The sequence below is a fragment of the Haliaeetus leucocephalus genome, unplaced genomic scaffold, assembly GCF_000737465.1.
Source record: "Haliaeetus leucocephalus isolate CR32 unplaced genomic scaffold, Haliaeetus_leucocephalus-4.0 Scaffold2, whole genome shotgun sequence".
Lineage (NCBI taxonomy): Eukaryota > Metazoa > Chordata > Aves > Accipitriformes > Accipitridae > Haliaeetus > Haliaeetus leucocephalus.
In genome coordinates, this window is record NW_010972438.1 from 7,034,757 (window position 1) to 7,056,675 (window position 21,919).

A 21,919-nucleotide genomic window follows, 5' to 3' on the forward strand; every position below is an offset into this window, starting at 1 on the left:
AATGATATTAAGTGCTAACTGCTGAGATTAGACAGTATTATAATCATTGAAACTGGTAAAGGAATGTATGACTCAAGCATTAACTATTTTGTGATTTAATTTGGATGAGGAGGGGTGCATAGGTGTGATAAAGAAATTATGGCTATACATTTTGTTTTAATGGAAAAATGTAACTTCATCGAGTAAGGTTTGGATCTGTCTGGATCTATCATTTTTCTCCAGTAGTAGCCAAAAGCAGGTTCCTAGAGAAGAACACAAGAAGAGGACAAGTGTGTGAGGGTACTTTCCTGATACGTTCCCCCTGCTTTCTAGTGATCTTTGTATTTACTAGTCTTTGTTAGCTTTCCTTCCATGAATTTGTTACTATATATTCTCAACTCATGTAAGCTTTTAACATAAACAATATCCTGTGGCGAGTTTCACACAATAACTATGCTGTATTTAAAAATAACAGTAAAAGCACTCCTTTTATATTTTTACCATCTCTGGCATTACAAGAACTAAGGACTAAGAAATAAAATTACCAGGAGGCAGGTACAAAATGGTTGTACCCTGTTCCTTTTTTCTCTTGCTACTTGCAGTCTTTGCTATATATCCCCCTTCAGCTTTCCTTTTCTAAGATAGAAAGTCTTAGTTTACTCAGTCTTTCTGTATACAAAGCTTGTTCAGTATCTTTGTCACCCTTCTTCGTAGCTTTTTCAGTTTTACTCTTTCTATTTTGATTTACTTACGTGTTAATAGTTAGCTGATTTTTATGTGGTAGTAATTCAGAACCTAATGAGCACAGTAATTCACATTTTTGATGACTACAATGTTACCATGAAAGAACAGGTTTTAATTATTTGGAGATTTCAGACATGTATATGCAGTTCAGTACCCATGACAATGCATTTTTATACTTTAATTAAGCTTCTTGAAGTACAGAATTCTTTTTTAAAAGTTTCCATTGTCTCAGTAAGAAAAGCAGTGTGACCTAGATAGGAGCTTCTGTGGCATTTCATTCTCTTCTGCATGGGGAATACATGTCAGAGATGCTTCTCAGGTGACAAAATAGGAAGATCCCAAGTCTCTCTAGAGCACAAGAATAACTGTTCTTCATCTCTTTTTTTCCCTTGTGGTGGGTATGATCACTTAGTATTTTGGTACTCTAGATAAATACGGTATTTATATTTCTAAGGCTATTTCTAAAGAGGGAATAAAGATAGGTTTTGATGACTGTTGGTTTCAGGAGATAAATCCCTTGCCATGATGGTTTGAAAAGTGGTAGTTGCGCCTGTCCCTTACTTAAAACAAGGTGTAGAGCTGAACATGTAATGATGGGGAAAAGAAATGACAGATGACTGTGGTGCCGTGAAGTCTTACAGTGTCAATCTTTCAACATGTGGAGTCTCTCTCAAAATTCCAGCTCCCAGATTCCTGTGCCTTCTATAAACAGAAGATAAAATCTTCATGTAAAGTGAGTTCCCAGCTTTCAATATGGGGAGAAAATCAAAGTCTGTTTTAAAGATTAAGAATTATTTTTTTTTCTTGTTCTCCTGAGCAGAAATGCAAAGCCACAATGATTGACTTGCCCTTTTTTTTTTTTGTCTTCCTGGGAATTAGCAATATTCGTCAGACTCTTTGGTTGCTCACTTTGTATATGTGGCCATTCCTTTAGGACCTCATTTTTCTGTCTGTGGAAACTGTTTCTGATGCTTCATTTGCAAATCATTTTCAAAGTTACGTTACTTTTTTTGACTCTGGTTTTTGGGTTGGGACTTCTTTTGTTCATAATGTAAGTGTAAGCATCAAGCATGATCACAAAAAGACCCTTTAATTTTGTACTTGAGATTTTTCTGGGCACAATTCTTACTGTGCAGACTGGGAAGTCTAAAAATCACCAGACCTAGAACAGACCTGACAAAACTTGTTTTGCATTAGTCATTGCTTTGAAAGTAGCCGTTGCCAAATACTTTAGAGAAAGGTGTAGTAATGTTGCCATGACCAAACATAATTTCAGTATCTTGCAGGACAAGTTAGTTTTTACTGTTTCCAGATAGTGGATGACAGATGTTTGAGAGCACAAGCATGCGATTTTGATACCTAGTAGACCTGTGGGTATTCTCATCAGCCATAGGTGTGCCTTCTCTCAGAGAGCAGCTGTATCCATACAAGTCTTGCTATCTCCCCAGATCACTCCAGTTAGATAGGCTGCTTTGATAGGAATCCATGAGCCTTTTGAAGGCTACCTAGGTATCAGATATGGGGGGACTCCAGAAACAAATAAAAAAAATGAATGTTTTAAAATGGCTTTAAAGTGACATGTTGAAATGTTGTGCTTTGGAAATCTCACTAGTGGTCCTCGAACATTATTCACATCAAGATTTCAGATCTTGGTGCAGTTTTGGTTTTTGGTTGGGATTGGGGTTTGTTTTCTTTTTACCTTCCCTGAATTATGAAGTAGCTCTGTGTTTACAGTAAAGCACATTCTGGCTAGACTTGTGTAAAAATCAAACCAATGGCCAGCAGGTAGAGAGAAGGGATGCCTGGAGATGTTTCCAAATTTATAATACGTACATTTTTAATTGGCTGTTGAAATAAACATGAAGACTTGAATTAGTCATCAGATCAACAGTTCTATTTAGTCAAGCCCTTTTGTGGATATTTGTGATTGTATCATTTAATAGTATCAGCTTTGGTAATTTGCCAAGTGTCTGTAACACACTGCAGTGCACTGACCAGTGTAACTTAATATTTGAGCAATTCATCTGACAGCAACCCATGCTGTGGACTGTGTACTGCACCAGTTGCATTTTGATCATATATCCATGTTCTCCAGGTACTCCCTCTTTTGAGGAATATTGCATTTTTTTAATTCAAATGATTTAAAATCGTTCGGCCTTTTGCCTTTTAACACATCATAAAGTATGATGAAACTGTACACAGAAGCACCCCAGGGCATAGCGTGTTGCTGAAATAACAGGAACACATGCTACCTGTTGTATCACATTGCTTAAATGATGATCACATTGCTACATTATTTTTCAGAAAGCTGCTTATTGTTTAGCAAAAATCTAATTTGAACTTCAGACACTAAGAACTTTAGGGAAACAGTACTATGTGCCTTTGAGAAATTAATCTGAAGTGCAGAGGCAAAAATCAGCAAATATTGGATCAATTTCATAGACTTTGCCATTGTGGAAGGACTGCTTGCAGTCATGCTACTGTATAAACTATCTTGGGTGAGTGGATTTGGAGGGTATCTATAACTTATGCTAACATGAATTCCCTAAGTACTTAATGACCAGTGCTTACTGCATACGCCTACAAGAGGGGTGGCGTGGGTGTGTCTTGGTTTTGCTAGAACAAAATCTCCCAAATCAGACCTAAACATGCCACTACCCTTAGTTCTGGGTGCACAAAGAGGAAATTAAAAGAAATCTGAAATATTGCATTCTCTTCTGACACACAAGAACTTATCATGTGTGGTTTTTCGGTCCTGCAATATCTGGTCATGTAGGTAGTCGTCATGCCTTAATTTTATATTGGTCTGCATTCTGATCTGCTCATCCAGGGACTTGATCTCCTTGAAGCTCAGATATTTAAATGATAGAACAAATTTATGTACTTTTATTCCTTGTATCCATGATCTGATAGACTTATCGTCCCATATTGGCATGAAAAATGCAATTGTTCTAGCAACTACCAGCTGCATTTTTTCCCCCAAAACAATACTAAAAGCTGTTGTCCTGATTCTCAAATATACTTCAGAAAATAGTACTTTGTGGTCTCAACATTTTTCTTTCCCTCTCTTTCCTTATTCTTATCCCCTATTATCATAAATAAGGATTACATTAGGAGGTGATTGTGCTTCCTATCAGTGAAAGAATATGCCCGCGTGGTTGCAGGCACTCACTTGCCTGCTCTGCCGTATCCTGAAGTAGGATTAATTAGCTTACGCTCTGGACTGTATTAACATGGTGTGTGTGGTTTCTGGACGGGAGCTGACTGATGTCTTGCCAGGTGGTAGCACAGACGTAGAAAACACGTGACTGTTTACATCTTCATAAACACATCTGACGTGAGATCACATACCAAGGGCTGCCCGGGAACGATGGCATTATTGTGATGAATGTGTTTGTGGCAGTGCGCGGGGTGTGCAGATGAGGAAACGTTCCCAAAACCGGCTCGATGTGAGACTTGTCTCACTGAAAAGTAGTATTGAAATGAAGGTTCCTGAGGTCACGTTGTTGCCTGCCGTGATATTTTGGAATTTGAAGGAGAATGTGTGCCTAGAATTGGAATACTTCTGTTCCCAAAACACAGTCTGCTCACAGCTGGGTGAAGGAAGGTCTCCGGGGACTGTTTCCAATACCATACTGTGGTGCGTAATCTGCCAGTCCTCATTTCATCTCCTACCATGAATTTAATGAGCTCTGATCCTTAATTTTTTTTCTTATGTTAGTGCTACAGAGGAGTAAGACAAAATCCCAGGACAGAGATGTTCCTGGTAGTCCATTCTGGAAACAGTCTTTGGTGTGGAAGGGTACAAGAGCTTTCCCTGCTACAGAACCCTGCTTACCTGCATGTTTTTCTTACCCCATTGAAGAGCCACAACCTGGATCCTGGTCAATTAGCAGAGGGTTGTTGCTGAATCATTTTCAAACCAGCAAAAGCCAATAAAATTGTATCCTGTTCTAGATCCTGAATTTGCTATAAGCAGGAAAGACTGAAGACTGTAGGTTAACACATCAGGAACTGGAGCCACAAAGTTTTGATTTTGCAAAAAAGTGGTATCAGGGACTTGGCGTGGTACTGAAGGAGTCGCGTTTCCAAAAAGCCTTCCTCCAGTGCTGGGCCGGTACGCAGGCGAGATACTGCCATCTCACCAGCCATTCAAGAAAAGGGCTTAATGTACAACAACTGGATGTAGCAGAAACAGGGTATTCACTCTTGGTGAGGCATTCCTCAAGAACCCCTTGAATACAGGCCAAAAAATAGCATTGGACAAAATCCTTAATTTGCTTTTCCTACCTGTCAGCCAGTCCCCCCAGACAGGAAAATCTGAATTTTGTTTTGGAGATTCATCAGAGTTCCTTTCCTCTTATGGCATAAGTATGCATTACTAGTGAATTTTAAACCTTGGCCTGTTTTAGAATAGTATAAAACATTCAAAATTGCATTGTATCAATATTTCTTCACCTGACTGCAAGGTTTCTTGCTTTGCTTTTTGTTGATTCAACCTACTTAAATTTATCACCGTCAGACTTTCAAAATTCCATCCCAAAGAGGCAAAATAATATTTTGCATCGTTTTATAAAGTAAAATGAGATAGTTTGGCTTTAAGTGGAAAAAATAACCCTGCTCTTCTCTCCAAGGAGATTGTTATATTCCTCTTCCACATTGAATTGCACTGTCCTCTAGTGGATATTTTAAGCAACTGGTTTTGTGTTTGTAAATCTTTCATACTGCTCTGATACAGTAGGTTTAATCTGTATTTTCAAATGAACCATAAATGTTGTCTGATATAAAAAGCCAGAGGATTAGAGTAATATTTCAAAACTGGATAAGAAAAAGTTACATTTGACCTGCAGTCCAAGTTATAATAATATAGAGACATTTTAAAATGTTTGTATCTGACTTACCTATTGGAGCAGAAAGATACAGAGTAAAGATGCAAGTGTATGGCATCTGTGTTTTATTACATTTTATTACATTGCATTGAGAGTTGGAGATAATCTGCTTCTTTCACACTGAAACAAATCTTGTAAACGAATTATTAATAAAGAATAATAGGAAAGATTAAATGCACCTTATTAGATTCAAAGTGAAGAACTGTGCATCCCATTTTACCCAGTGGTTTGGTTTTTTTCTTAGTATTGCTACCTACCTCTTAAAAGGCATAGGGAATAGATGTTTGTCTGGGACACAAGAGCATTTGACTTGTAATGCAGGTAAACTCAACCATCTCCAAAGGGTTTGGAAAATGTCCTCACCTCTCTGCCTCAGTGTTTGTGTCTCCAAAACAGATAAAAAGGAGACTTGCTCTCTCCTTATCATGCTGAAAATTTCTTTCTTAATAAAAGCAATGTGTAGCCTCTAAGAAGCTGAATGAAAGTTCCTTGCTTACCTGTAGCTAATTAAATATAAGTTCCTGGGATTCTCCAATCCTGCAAAGTTGTGTTCATGTAAGTGTATCTCGCCTTGCACGTCTCTAAACTGCAGCAGTTCTTGATGGTTTACTGTTGGTAAAGGTTCCCACAATCTTCTAGCTCTGTGAGAAAGAAGCTCTTGCATGTCATTGTTATGAAGACCACTGGATCTTTGTGAGGCCAAGCTGCAACCTGGATATCTGATTTTAGAAGTGGTGAATACCCTTCTTTTTAACTGGGATTCCCTGGGATATTCCCAGAATGGGAATATAAAAGTCTTAAGTGACAGTGCTTGTCAGGCTTGTGTACGTTTGCAGTACTGGAGGTCTGGATCCAGCTGTAAGTTACAGCCCCTTTACTTTCCCTTCATGAGCTGGAAATACATCTGCATCTTCAGTGCTTGTGTCCCAGCATCCTGCAATGTGAGCCTCCCCACATTCTTTGATATGTTCGAGCAATTTGAGTTATCATCCTTCCACTGGTGTTTATCATGTTGAAGGAAGGAAAGAAGAAACAAATGCCTGGCAGTATGCTGCTGGCTTGCTTCTCTCATTTTTTTTTCTGGCAACTTAATGATTTAGTTTGGTAAAAGAATGTGTTTTTGCAGACACAAAATTAGACTCCGCTGTCCAGAAGGATTGGGAGACACGATACATGTTTTAACTTCAAAAAATGCTAGAAGCCTCCAGGCAGGAACATGTTTGCCAGCTGTACCGTGCAAACCCACTGTCTTCCATGAAGATGTGACCTGTGGCATCCTGGAGAAGAAAACTTGACAAATACAGTCTGCTGCGTACTGTCTGGGTACGCTTTTAGCTGATGGAAGAGTTAGGAGTGGTCAACGAATTAATTCAGTTAGCTTGAAATGTAAAGGTGGGGTTTTTTTCAGATTTCAGTCCAAGCAAACTAAGCAGGTTCTTTGCTAGTGTAGCTTTTAATTTGTTGCAGGTGTAGTTTTACTGACGGTGAGTGGCTTGTTTTCAACTGAAATAAATGGATTGAGCTTCAGAGCAAGAATTTACAGCAAGATCAGAGATTGCATTGGTGATTTTATAATAATATAAAATATGTGTGAGTCACTGTGTGAGTGTTCATGCATCTGTGTGTGCGTATAAGGAAGAAGATGCATTCAAAGTCACAAGGCATGCATCTGACACTGCTAATAGTTGGAAAACTGTTGCGAGTCTTTCCTGCTATCATCATCAGATGAGATAATGTGGGGTTTTTTTTGAAAGAGTTTCTTATAAAAAAATACACTAGCAGAAACTTTGATTAAAGGGATCTGAACACTGGAATAATTAACAAGTTTTTGAGCTATCTTTATGTCAGCCATCCTGAAATATTTTGTTAAAACACATAATAAAAACCCACACACATTCCAGTATATATTTTCAGTAGTATTCAGAAGAGATCTGTGCTGTACAATCATGGTCGTGGTGACCTGGGGTTTGATTTTTATTGGACAGTTCTCTAGTTGTATTTCTGGCCTCACATTTTTGTACATAACTAATATTCATTCTGATCCTGAAAGGCAATAGCTAAGAAAGTGGTTTCACAATTGACTTAACGCATTCCCACCTTCTCCTGGGTCCTAAGAGCACATTGGAGGTTCTTTCTTGCTTCGGGGCCAGTGTTCATGTGTCTGCAGGATCAGTCGGATCCAGGAGCTGCTTTGGGATCCGCATGGCTCAGATGCTAATACGAGCACGGGAGAGGGGTGTTTTGATTATGAAACCTCAGCCTAAATTAATTTGCATTCATGTTTGGATTTCTGTTTTATGTGAGATTCAGAGCTTTACCGTGTATCTGCCATTGTTTAGTGCTGCAACGCGTTGTTATCCTAAGCCTGTTGTAATTGTTCTGTGGTAATAACAAAGGTAGAAAATGAAAGAGAAATAACAACTTGGAAGTGTCAAGTTTTTGTCCTTTCTCTTTTTGTGTACAGAATTTGTGGTGGTAGTGTGGACTCTGAAGGTCAGCAGACTGGAATGCAGCGGCTGCAGACAGCGAGACGTCCTGTGTATAGATTTATAAATGGGCTGTAGGAAAGGTGAAATGCTTTATAGGTGCTGCCTGTATTAATCCTTAAGTGTATGATGATCAGATGTCAGTGTGCATTTTGTTAAGTCTAAGAACATTTTAGAAGGGAAAAAAAAAAAGAAGATAATATAGTAAATGTACACACGCACTATATCTATTTTTTAGAGTGCAGGCAGGTATGCTAAAGCTGCTTCTGCTGTACATAAAGTGCCCTTAGTTGCATGGAACCTGGCAGCCTTGTGGATTATGTGGGTGATCCAATACAAATCTAACAGTAATCTCCTAGCACCGTTACTTCAGTTAGTATACAATTACACTTATTTGGGGTGGACGTTTTTTGGTGCCAAACATTCAAAGCAGAATTGCAGGCTTTGTCAAGGCTCACTTTAACAAAAAAATCACTGTAAATTAGAACTGTTAGTTTTATTAATAAAGCAACATAGATTTTATATAGCTATAGCTATACATAAATATATCTAATCTCTTATATAAAGAGAGAAAAGGCCATGTGGTATGGTTCATACAGTATTTAGGAGCTGTGGGATTAATGGGTATTCCAGTATTTGCAAAGATTCGATACCATATCTAGCACGAAGATGGTGATAATGCAGCACTCCCTTAGTTTCTGTCACTTTTGCTTCCTGGCATTGGTGCTTAGAGCTGGCAGACTGCGGGTTGTTACCACTATTGATGGTGATGTCTTCATGCCATTCTGGGTTCCCTTACATCTCCAGAGGAGTCCATAATCAGTTGCAAGTACGTTTGATGTTGATTTCTCATCTATCAATTGTTTTGGTGGATGGAAAGAACCTAACATGTGGATGTACTGCTATCTTTAGTTTCCTTAATAATGTTGTTGAAATACAAAATTATTTTGTAAGGCATGCTGTTGGGTAAAAGTGGTTATTAGAATAATAATGCAATTAAGTAACCTGTCTTGTGTGTAGACAGTTTGTCCTCTCCTTAGTATGTGTAATAGTCCATATGCATTAGATACTGAGCATGTAATGGTTCTGGTATACAGTGGGAGATTTATTTTTCTTATAGACTTAAATAATACAGAGATTGTGCATTCTCTGTGCACATGAAATACTGAAAACCTTTTCATCCATCTACTGGGTTTGAATGTTAAAGTTCTTCAAGCTGGAAATGCAAGATCTAGTCAGGCTACAGAAGCATATATAAACAATGTTCACAAATTTCAGCGGAGTTAAAGTGAATCTCAGCATCATTTGGACTGATCTTTTGGCTTATTTGGAAGATTACAATAAAACCCAAGACTGAGTTCTCTACCTGATTCAGTTTCTTATTGATTGAATCCTTTTAGACTCCTCTCTAATTTAACAGTGTATTTTTATTAAAGCCAAGCATACAAACATCAATTATCCAAGCTGCATCTAATTTCCTTCAACATTTTTTTTTCCTTTTGCTGCCAATGGATTAGAAGACCTGATTAGAATTCAGCTTGAAAGCTGAAAAGCAGATCCTTAAATGAGAATGTCTGCATTAGGAATTAAAATATCTGTACTGGGCATAAAATCCTCCTCCTTATCTCTAATAATGTAAACACACTTTGTTAAGTTGATCTGTCACATGCCTGGTGCAATGTCCCTGAATTAGGAGCATGTATTAGAAAGGGCGGAATGGGTCTGTGGCTTGTCCCACTGTTAGAATCCATCACCAGTATATTTTAACATCAAAGTGCTTTGCGTAGATACCTCTCTACCACAAGGGTTAATGTGGTAAGAGTTTGAAGGGCTCGATTTTTTTCTTCTCATGTTTTTTCCTCCTAAAACCAAGAATGTTTGCATGTGCACAAGCAGTAGGAGCAAGGCAGAGGAGGGGCCTTCTAACTTTTCACTGTTGGTAGCTTCTACAGAGTTAAGGATTTTGTAATAATGCAAAGGTGAAATAATTGCAATGGCATCACCAACTTAATATCCAGAAAACCCTAAACTGGTAAATGCATGCATTTAACATGACATTAAAGTGTTGGCCCATGTCTAAACTCGTAAGAAAGAGTTACAAAATTAATTAAATTGTGTGTTTTGATTGGACTGGATTACAAATTTCCTTCTGATACCTAGCGTGCTCTGCCTGTGATGAGGAAGCCAGGTCATGAGCCATATGCAGGCTGTTACTGTGCAGGCTTTACGAACTGAAGCAGTTGGTGTCATGTACTTGATCATCGTACCTAATTTCAGCAGGAGAAATTTGGATATCAGGATTTTAAGGGAGTTTATTATTCATTATTGCTGTGTTTATGTAGTATTAGAGATGTTTCATGCTTTGAAAAGGCACACACGAATTCTCTTTATAGTATCAGGATGCCCAGAAGAGTGAGCAAATCTTAACTGGATGACACCACTGCAAATAGTAAGAGGACACATGTAGCAGGGGCAGGCAGCATCCTAGCACATCAGCACTGGAAAACTAGATGAAAGAGTTGGTGTCTAATAAGCTCAAGAGGAAAAAATGGGGCCGTGTCCCGTATGGTCAGATGGGAATTGTTCTGACCACTTTTGGGTGGCCTCATGAAAAGTCTTGGAGCTGGAAGGAGCAGCAGGTCATAAGACAGAGGTCAATGAGGTGGTCCCATTGCCATCTTCATTTTACAACTGTAGTGCTAGCATTAGAGTTCAATAGTGCAATGTAAACACTGCATATTCTTCTAGTAAGTGATATTTTTGCTAGGGTACTGCTTAAGGAGTGAGATGATTTCTTGTGGGAAGTAAAGTATTTGTTGAGATTTTTTTTTTTTTCCTTTTTTATTGCTGCGTTATGGATGGCAGTATTACTAGCAGTGGTGAGCTTTCAATCCGTGTGTGTGACTGCACATCACAGGAGTTAATTGTCACATTTTGTCTGCAGAGAAATATTAAACGTGATAGTGTAGAGCTATAAACGTGCGTGACTGCAGGGAATTTTCTTGGTGCTGGTACGAGTCTGGCTACCCAGAGGTGGGCAAAGTGAATCCGTTCATCTTGTGCAATGAGTTAAGCATAATTGCGGTTGACATCATGCACAAGTGAAATCCAGTGATATTTCGTTCCTTCAAACCTAATCTCCTCTTTATCTTTTCGTCTTTTGAGTCAATATGATTCTGGCAAAGCTTGTTTGTGACACCCAGTGAAGCTTATTGTAGAGTACCCTGAATGTTGTGGATTAGCCCCACTGTGGAACGAGAAACAGCATAACTGCATCTGTATGCTGTCTCCCTGGACTTAATAAGCTATGGTGGAAAGCCTGGTATATGAACTTGGGTTCAATATTATACTACCTTACCAAGTGGAAAGAAACCATATTAATATCTTGTATGTATTAATGTCTTGTGTGTTGTGAATTGGGTGCAGGAATTTCAGTTTCCAGAAACTGATGAATAGCAGTTTTTTGAGGTTATCAGTTAATCTGTTGTAACGAATGCTCTTCATTACATGCCTCTCCTTGTTAATTAGAAGGGATTTTTACTCCTCTTTATCAAGTCAGGGCAAGTATATTACCTTTGCCTCTGTAGTGCTTATGATAAAGTGTGTATCCAGATCGTTTTGTGAAGTGTCCACATGAATATTTAATTGCATGTGCATCCACACATTCATACGCTGTCTATTCTGAGCTCCAAGCTCTGATGATTATTCAAAACATTAAAAAATCCAAAATGTAGATTGTTTAATCTCTTCTTATATTTATCAGTAGAAATTCGCCTTTTCTGTGTAATAATGTGTTTATGACATTAATTACCATGCCAGTTTAGACCAAGGCAATTAATCACTGCTACACACGACAGAAACAATAGACTCAGAATCAAGTTCTCTAAGTACAGAGGTGAGCCTTGTACCTTCCATAAATGAGAACCTGCCTGACAGAAGGGAATTTGTACCCTGGTTTGGATCTTTTACCTGTATTTATTTGAAAAACAAAGCCAAAACAAAACACAAAGAAAAACCCCACCTATTTCCTGCTCTGTTTCTTTCCTACAGGTTGAAGCAATACTTGTAAACATATTTGGTGGGATCGTGAACTGTGCCATTATAGCCAATGGTATTACCAAAGCCTGCCGAGAGCTTGAGCTGAAGGTACCTCTGGTGGTCAGACTGGAAGGTGAGTGCTAATGGTTTCAGACAAAAATTGTCCCTCAGGGGCACAGTAATCCACTGCGGCTTTCTTTGATCTCTAAGCTCTAAACAGATTAGTCCCACACAATACGAGTGTGTCCAATTCTTCATCCGTAGCATGGCCTGAAGTCAATAAGCTCTTTCCTTACGTATTGCTGTATTCCTGGTCCCTGGTGGTACTAGAAGCAATGAAATTTTGCAATGAAAGCATTATGGTTTTGCTTGTAAGATTTGCAATGCAAATAGAAATTATTTTGATGCAAGTTTCTGTTTACTGGAAGGTATTTCTTTTTCAAATGATTTTTTTTTTACTGAATGCAATTCCATTATTGCTAAACCTGCAGCAATATATAGTTTTCTTAAATTTACTCCAATACCATAATTAAAAGAAAGATGTCAGAAACCGTATTTTTGAGAGAGAGATTACTGTAATATGTTCTTCTGCCCAAATATCCAATCCAGCTAAAATCCATTAAAAAAAAGAAGATTTGGTAATGGTAAGGAATATTTTTTTTTTTAGTACATCCAGCATTGTTAAACTGGAAACAAAAAAGTAATAGAGAGGTAAGGAAGAGCACTCTTCAGCAGTTATTGGCTTTAACATAATGGCAGTGGATATAGAGTTCTGTCTTTAATTTCTGAGAAGTACCCTGAAGGAGGAAGGGAGATTCTTCTTCTGCCATTGAATGAGAAAGTGCTTTGATTGAAATCAGCACACAACTCTGATAAGCTTAAAACATTTTTTTCATGCTAAGTAGGTTTGGAAAATAGAGATTTTTCTGGTTTGTTTTTTTTAAGCCCTGTTCCTCAAAAACATCAATATTCATGTTTGGGTGTGTGTAAAGAGCATAAAATGTCCTATCACTTGGCGTTGGTGATGAAAGGAGGAAATGCATCCCTGTATGTACCTGAGATACAAAACAAAGGTGTTTTTTAACACTAAGATAGAGGGGGGAGGAAAAAAAGTTCTGAATGCACCAGACTTTTTCCTTTTCAAAAAGTAAAGTCACCAGGACTCATGATGATGCAATTACCCATGAATTCCTTTGGTTAGGGGGGTACTTGTTTTGCCTTTCATGAGAAAGCAGGGTTTTCCCATCCCTCATTCTCGTGCTACATTACACATGATACGTAGTTCGCGTCAGGAGAGACCATAGCCTGTGACATGCAATTTTGTCCTGTAAAAGTTCTGCTGTGCATTTCACTGCAGGGTTTGACGCTTTCCAGAGTCCATTCTCAGTTTAACATGGGTAGACTTTTGCTGTGGTAAGTGCAGGGAAATGTAAATACTCTAAAATGGATTCTAGAAACAAATTGTGAAAATTTTCTTTGGGTGATGCAGCACCGCTAAACGCCTTAAGAGAGTAAGTAGGTAGTTTAATATGGATGAAGGAGAGACTGATGGATGTTGGTTAGAAGCAGAAAAGTTTCATAATATAAAATCTCATTGTTTATCAGCTCTAGGCAATGCTTAGCTTTTTGTCATAGCAAAAAACTTTTCCTGTCTGTCATAGCTGGGAAAAAGTTTATCTGTCAGATCTGCAAGACGTCTCATCTATTGCAGCTGTTATTTTTAAAGTGAAGATATTGGAAAAGCTGTTAGTTTTCCTTATGAACAAGGTAGTTAGAAGTTGTTTCTATTGCAATATTTGAAACCAGTGTAAGAGAAACAAGAAAATCAACTTCCTCATTTTAAACTGCAGTCTGCTAGGTCTGCCACCAGGTTTTCTTGACCTTTCACCAGTACTTTTGATACTTCCATGATTGTACACAAGTAAGGGTGAATTATTTTTTTAATGTGACTTTTGGGAGATTGCAAGAGGCAAAGCAGTCCCTGGGCTGAATGAGGAGAGTCCCAGTGCTGCTGCACTGTGGAGTTTGTCTGGAAGAGAAGGTGTGGAGCAGGAGTGCTTCTGCCTGGGGGTTGCAGAAAGCCCTGCAGAGGGGACTGCATGGTGCCTGTTCCTCTTGTGCCTGCGACCTTTATGAGTCATGTGCTGCTTCATCCACAGAGATCGAAGCTGAATCTTCAGAATGTTGAACACAGATTTTAATGCGAACATCTTTTGTTGACCGTCTTCCCATAATTGCTCACTCTTTACTAGGTTTGTAATGATGCTTCTCCTATAGTAGTTGCTGGCTCCAGAGACGGCGATACCACATTTTCTTTAGCAAACTCTGTCCCAGAATAGTATAGCAAAGTCTCACTTTTGCATAATATTTATCTCAAAAGTTTTTTTAATTCCTTCTCTCATTCCTAGTGTTTCCCATCAGTTCATCCTAAAAGAAGAGCGATGATGTTTACAACCTTCAGATGTTGTACTTAGAAACGGTTAGCTTGTAACTCCTGCTTTCTCTGCCTCCTTAATCACCCAACCAAGTAATACATATATATTTGGTTCTTTTAATTTTTCCTCCAAAATCAATCCCTCTGGATCCTTAACCGTCTTCGTTGTTCTTCTTCGAACTCACACCAGGTTATCTAAACATATAAGGATTTTGAATTAATAATGAGTACTGTGGAAGTAATAAGGCTACCCAAGACTTTTTTTTAAAACATCTCTGATAACATTTTGCACTTCAAAAGGAGAAAAAGGGACAAGCACTTTGGGGGGATTTCCATTTTGAATGTTTTTCCAACAGAAGGTTCATGATTATTCACATAAATCTTAACAGATTTGTGACCTGCACTTAAAGACTCTTTGCCCACATGCACTGTATTACAAATGTCTTGATGACTAGAGTTTTAATCAGTCAAATCTGTCTTGATTTAGCAGGATTCTGTAGACAAATCTTTGTTCTCAGTTGTATAATAATTACAAGCTGTTTTACCAGTGGATAAAGAAAGGATTAGTCTCCTCTTTGAAAATGGTAACTTTATAATTACATGTATTTACTTGCCTTGTCAGTAAAGAACTCACCAGCTGAGACGCAGGATTACTGTTGTTTAAAAGGCTTATGGACAAATGGAGAAACCACATATTCCAAATTTTATCTTTTACAGATGTAGAAAACTAACTTCTGCTGGGTTTATGGAGGATTTTTTCCCCTTTAAAATGTAACGTACTTCGATTAAGTTTTGTGAAAACTAACTAGGAGTGCTGAATGGAAGCTAAACCTTGTTTCTCATTTATGTAGCTCAGAGTTAGGTGAAAAGAGGAAAGAATAAAAACAATAATTGTGAATTAGATGTCCTCTTCCTATGCTGGAAATTTTACATTCTCTGTCTTTCAGCAAATTAATTCTCTGCTTCTCTGGTCTTAGGACAAGAACAATTGGGAGGAATTAGGACTACTTAATATGTTGAAACGCAGCTAGAAGCAAGTTGGCTTTTATTCAAATGTTTGAATCCAAAATTTCCTGTTATATTTTTCAGATGCGTGATTCGTGACCTTCTGTGTTCTTCAGAATCTAATGATTTTTGTAATATATTCAGAAATCTTTTACACACAAGAAAAATTTTGCTCCAGCTTGTATATCTTGCTCACAAATATGGTTTAGTATGTATGTCTGTGATTTTTAGTATCCCAAATTGCCTATCAAGAGAAGAATGGGATATTGCAAAGTCACACTTAGAACTTTATTCATATCAACCTCTTCAGACATCCTGGGTTTAAAGCCTCAGCACAAATTTAAATATGTCTTTCCCAGTTATGTTGTAAACATGAGGCAGAGGAAAACACTAAAATATTCCTTGGGAAAAGTTTGAGACAGAAAAGGGCAAATGGGGTGGACAGAATAGGAAGGGTATAGGCAGTGAAAGTTGATTTATTCTTGACTGCAGAGCCAACAGCTAAGGCATGTATAAGCCACCAAAACTTCATAGGTTCCCTATTAATTAAAGCTTACCACTAGCCAGACCTCAAATGAAATGTTGATGACTGAAGGTTAGCTAGTGATGAACTTCAAACCTTGTCCTTTATTCTCGAATACCTCTTGTCTTTGAGACCTGGGAGTCTATGAGTTTCCAGCTTGTGGGCTAGCAGAAATGACATAACCTGGATCCATGCCGGGGCAGGGGAAATTGGGTTCTTAATGTGCTCAGCAGTGTAGCTTATCAAAGCTGAAACATTGCTATTGATAATGTAACATGGTCACAATGTTTTCATGTCAATAATAATTTTCAGACTTACTGCATATTATGAAATATTTTGTCATAGCAGAATGTTTTGGGTAGATCAGATTATTTTTTGTGGTAGTCTTCTAATTGTTAGGATGCACCCAATATATATAACTGTCTTCCCCCCCTTATATCTCATTTACTTGAAAACCTAGAAATGGTATTGCAGAATCTTGCATCCTCTCCAGCCATCAGCATTAAACAGTGGCAATTTAGCCTGTTTCTGATGGTTTTATGACAGTGCAAGTGAATAAATGAACATTATAAAAATCCTGTTGGAGTGTGATTGGGAGTGTTTAATTTGTTTGGTTTCATTCAATCTATGCAGCCCTCTTGACTCATTTCTAACAATGTGTACTAGTATAACCTTACAATTTATAGAAACATGCTTAGATAGAATATTTATTGCTAGGATTTTTAGCTAATGAGTTGAATAGATTTTCTTTACTAGTGATAGCAGAGATTTCAAGGCCACGGAAGTGTAAACGTGAGAAATCGCATGTACACAGACAGAGAGGTTGTTTCAGAACCCAGGTTTCAGAAGGAGGATATTTAGATTAAAAAGCCTGAAGGTGTATGCTGATAAAATTACATCTTTCCTGTTTTTCTGTGGAGTGTCATTGACAGTAATATGTGTCAGAAGGAAGAAACTTCTTTTTCTCATTATAAAGCCATTCCCTTAATAGAGTCCAGTTTAAAAAAACAAAACAAAACTAAACAAAAAATCCAGCAACAGCAACAAAAGCCCTGTAGCCTTCAGTCCTGTGAATTTTCACTGTTTCTCTGTTGGCTACAGTGTAGGTGAAGGGCAGGTTATTTTGATAGCCTGTGTATGAGATTCTGTTTACAGTTCTCTGACACCATCCAGTGGCAGGAGGTTAATGTTAGAATAGCGGGATTATTTATTTGTTTATTTTAACATCTACTGCAATAAGATTGTAGATTCTTAAAGGTTTCCAGTTTTTTCTGAACGTTTAATTTTAAAACTTTTACCTCTGCTTTCAGCAGGATCTCATTGTAATTTCTGTATTCTCCATATATCTAAATACTTATCACAATGGGATAAAAAGCTATCATTAAAAAAAGAAAATTACAGCAAAGGAAATGCTTGCTGAAAAATATGTTTAGTTGTATGGCCTGCCTATAAAACAGTATTTTATTTAATAAATGCAAAGCATATCCTTACTCTTTTGACTGCAGTGAGATTTTTTTTCAGCTTTCATATTTTCATTTGCCTGCATGAACTCCCCCCTCCCTTCTTAGCGGACTGTGTTTTGTATTGATTTTGTAATGCATGTTAGACAAGTGGTGTGTAGAGCAATCACTGCAGTGCAGAATAGATCCAATGTATTGTTCCCACTCTGACCTGTTAGTAAATTAATATTGGCCCCTTAGTGAAGAGCAAAAGTTAGTTTTAAATCCATGGCTATCACAAACATCATAATATTTTTCTCTGTGGGAAAATTTCCAGGAAAATAGCCCTCTTTCCATTTTTTTTTTCCTCACAACACTTTGTCTTGTAGAATCCTATTTGAGAGATCAGTACAATCTTGACTGTTTTAAATGTTTATCACACTTGTATCTAAATAATAGATAAAACCTTCAAGACTTGATGGGAATCACTGTACAAATGTGAGGAACTTAACAAAGAAGAGAACCTTCCTGCTGCCTTCTGACTTCCCCGTATAGTTCTGTGCTGGCAATTATTATATAGGATGGTTGGAAAAAAAATCAAATATTATGCTCTTTTTTGCCCATAATATTCTTTTTTCTGTAGGAAAAGTCCTGTACACTCCTGGATGTTACTATGCAACCAAATCCCCCTTCTGTCAGAGATTTCAGATGTCTTTGACCTTCCTACACAAGTCCCACGGTGTGTCCTCTGCATATCGATGGGAAGCGTGACCTCTTCTGCCAGTGCTTTTAAACAGCTAGCAGATGGGGTCCCACGTTCCTCTTCCAGACACCTGCCTCTCCTATCACAAAGTGCTGGGGCCTGCTGCGACAGAGACGTCTTTGGTCTCTTTCAGTGCCGGAGTGGGAATCCTGACTTGAGCACGCTGATGAAACAGACTTTTGAATTTCCCTACTTCTGCTGTACAATTTCAGGCATTTTGTGAAGTCTGCCAAAAACCCAAAATCACCCTTTAAAATGAGCATTGTGGAAGTTGCATAGTAAAGAGTACGCTCCTTGCTTGGTTAATAATTAAGGGTATAATTAGTGTATAGCTCCAAATATAATTAAAATTCATTTTGCTAGGTCTAGGAATTGCAAAGTAATTAAGCACTTTGACACGGCAAATGAACAAGGAACTTGATGTGGAGGAGGGGGCTAGAAATGATCCTAAAGAGGATCAGCTCAGGGTCTTGTGCTTGTGACTAGTGTGTGATCCCGAAGTATGGACTCCGCTTCCTCAGTAGGATATCTGATTCCAAGTCCTCCTACGGTGCAGAGCATATCAGTGATCAAAACTGTCACTTGGCTTTGCTGGAGAATTTATATTTTCTGTTTGTCTCTTGTCTTCCATCAAGAATGAGCTAGAGTATATGGGAAGGCGATGCACTTGTCTTTTATACATGTGAAAAACATGTTTTCCTGAAATACCTTTTTTAATTTATGGGGGTTTTGTCTTTACTGTGCATGTAGTCTGTTGATTAAATTTGAGTTCTTTATGTACAAAATGGAGCACTTGCAGCGGCAGAGGAGGGAACGGTGTCATGCTGAATGCTTCAGAGATCTCTGTGTTCCCCCTTTTTAGCAGAAATGCAAAAAAGTGTATTCAAGAGCAGCTCAAAGCCAGTTGGATTTTCAGGATTACCCAAATCTTTGACTTTCAATAGCCCATTTTGCAGCTTTCAGTTAACACGGGTGCATTTTGGTTATTGCTGAGGCACTGACAGCTGATTAGCTGTAGCTGATTGTTGCTAATAAATGTGTTAAATCTTCTGAGTGTCTTAAAGGCCTGATACGTGGTCCATTATCCACTGTTCTTGCTGGATGTCCCTACTGACTCTGGTGGATGTTGGATTGACCCTCTAAGCTTCACAAAGCCCTTCCTGTGGATGCAAGTGCTATTATCAGATCGCATTGTCTGTCAAAATTGTCATTGAAATTGAGAGTTCCTTCTTCTTGGCTCAGTCTAAACCACTCGTTGAATCTGTTGTTAAACTGATCTGTAGTGAAGCATTAACAACTTTTATAGAGATTTAATAGAAGATGCTCATTTATTCAGTAATATTAATTACTAATTATAGTCAGTGTTCTTTTTTAGGAACAAATGTACATGAAGCCCAGCGTATTCTGAATGAAAGTGGACTCCCCATCACATCTGCAAATGACCTTGAGGATGCAGCAAAGAAGGCAGTGGCTAGCGTGGCCAAAAAATAACGATGTGAAGATTATTCTTCTGGAAAGTGTGTGTTTCACAAGACATCCTTCCTGTGGCTATTTCGGAGAGGATTAGTGGAGTTTTTCTGAGCAGTCGTCAGTGTTGGTGGACTTAATTTGTGATACATGGCAAACTCAGGCCATAGGCTTGCAAGTTAGGCTTCAGAAATTTTGCAGCTACGTTCTTGAAATGTTTGTATGTCTTCATCTAATTTTGGTAATTTTGTTACTCAGAGTTGTAATAAGTAATATTTCACTTCATAAAGCTCTTTTTCTGCCTTCCTTCCAAAATTGTCACTGATAAACTTCTTATAAGATATAAAAATTAATAATTGATTTCTATCAGCAGGATCGTTCTTTAATCAAACACATGTAGTTCACCCATTTCACAAAATTTTCATTCATTTTTTGATATTGTGAAGAGTCAGCAAACTAATAATGGTTTATATTTTTTATGGACTTTTACAATGATGTAAAAAAATTGTGCTTACAATATCTATTTTTATTCAAATGAATAATGTTTATTTTCTTTTTTAGAAATCACACATTTTGCCTTAAGATGATTTTCTTTTGTAGATGCCAAAGTATACCTCACAACAGGAAAAGGGATTGAATCGTTGGTAGTGAAAGGACCTTCCATTCTTATACTTTGCCTATAAGCTGGCGAAATGAGATTCATTTTATTTTCTAGGTTTTGGAAATTAGGTGCAGTGTTTCTAGGTGTAACAGTGCCGTACAGAGAGCTCTAGGAGGATGTGTCTGCCAGTAAGAAAACGGCTGCTAACTTTTTAAAATAACCTCTTTCATAAGTATGTTGCTGCTTTGAGGTTTTAAAATAAGATGAGAACCTGAAGTAGTTTTCTGTCAGGAGCATGGAGTATTCTTCAATTGATTGAACTTCCAAAAAACATTTCTGATTTATTGGGAATAAAACACAAATGAATTTTTCCATTTTTAAACTATTTGATTTCTCAGGAATCAGTAAAAATATGTATGAGAAAAAAAAATATGTAAGTTTCAGTACTCAGATATTGACCGAGATTTATTTTGATTATATATTCTTTTGTAACAGTCAAAATTCAAGCTGTTAGTTACACAAATCATTCATTCAGGGAACAGAAGGCAATACCAAATGGCTTGTGTAACTAAAGAACTCAGTACAAATCTCCCTCAGCCCAGGAATTACATGCTGAAAATCATCAATAAATTTGAACAGTGAACAAATGAGTAGATATTATGATCTGGTCTTGTAAATGGGCAGAGAGGTAAAGATTTGTCTAATAAATTCTTAATTGTGATTTTTGGGCAGCTCTAATCAATACCGTGTTCTCCTTAGAAAAATGTAAATAAATTTTTCTTGACATTTCCATTAAAACTGTTACATTCAAAATAAATTATCTGCACTAATCTCTGGCTCTTGACACAAATAGTATAGATAGGTTGCTATCATCAATTACTGTAGGTTTTCTTTTCTCCATTCCTTTCTCTACATATTGCTCAAGGAAAAAATGTATGACCATTAGAATAGCAATAAATATGCCACTAGGTATGTACTTATTGACTGAATGAAGAAGGGTATCGTTAGCAGTTCTTGTGAAGGTGCATAGAAGCACACTGCTTTGAAGGAAGAAATGTTTACCTCACCACAATAAATAAAAAAGTCACACTCTATTTTATATATTTTAATACTGGAAATAGAAGCATTCTGTGGAAGAACTGTTTATGCAACGTTGTCACACACTGTGTATCTAACTTCCGGTCTCAAAACCATTCATTGTGTCTGTACATGATTATTATTCTGCAAAGATAAATGCTGTGTACACCGTTTCATCAAATAAATGTAAAAATGAACACATTTAATGACTTTGTCCTTTCTATAAAATAGAAGATTGTTTCTCTCTTGTATTCTGTGCTCTTCCATTCAGCATTTTGTTACAGGTGGGTGAAATCAAATGCACAGGAATTCAGTTTCAATTGGGTAATATTGAGACACTCTTATATACGTGCTTTTTATCTAAAACAGTAGATCTTTTTATCTCTATATATATCTTTTCTTATGTGTAGGCTAATGACAGTACATACAAGTTTTATTCCTCTTAAGCCATATACAGAACAGTATAATTTGTAA

At 37.5% G+C, this 21,919-nt stretch overlaps 1 protein-coding gene across 1 annotated transcript in view; it reads left to right on the forward strand.

Annotated features, from left to right (window-relative positions):
* SUCLG2 (succinate-CoA ligase, GDP-forming, beta subunit) overlaps window positions 1-20,113 on the forward strand; it is a 132,917-nt gene extending 112,804 nt beyond the window's left edge. The window contains exons 10-11 of the mRNA XM_010570812.1: window positions 12,149-12,269; window positions 19,676-20,113. Of these exons, the coding sequence (XP_010569114.1) occupies window positions 12,149-12,269; window positions 19,676-19,791 (237 nt within the window). The 3' untranslated portion in view covers window positions 19,792-20,113. The remainder of the gene's footprint in view (window positions 1-12,148; window positions 12,270-19,675) is intronic.
* Window positions 20,114-21,919: the final 1,806 nt, after the last annotated feature.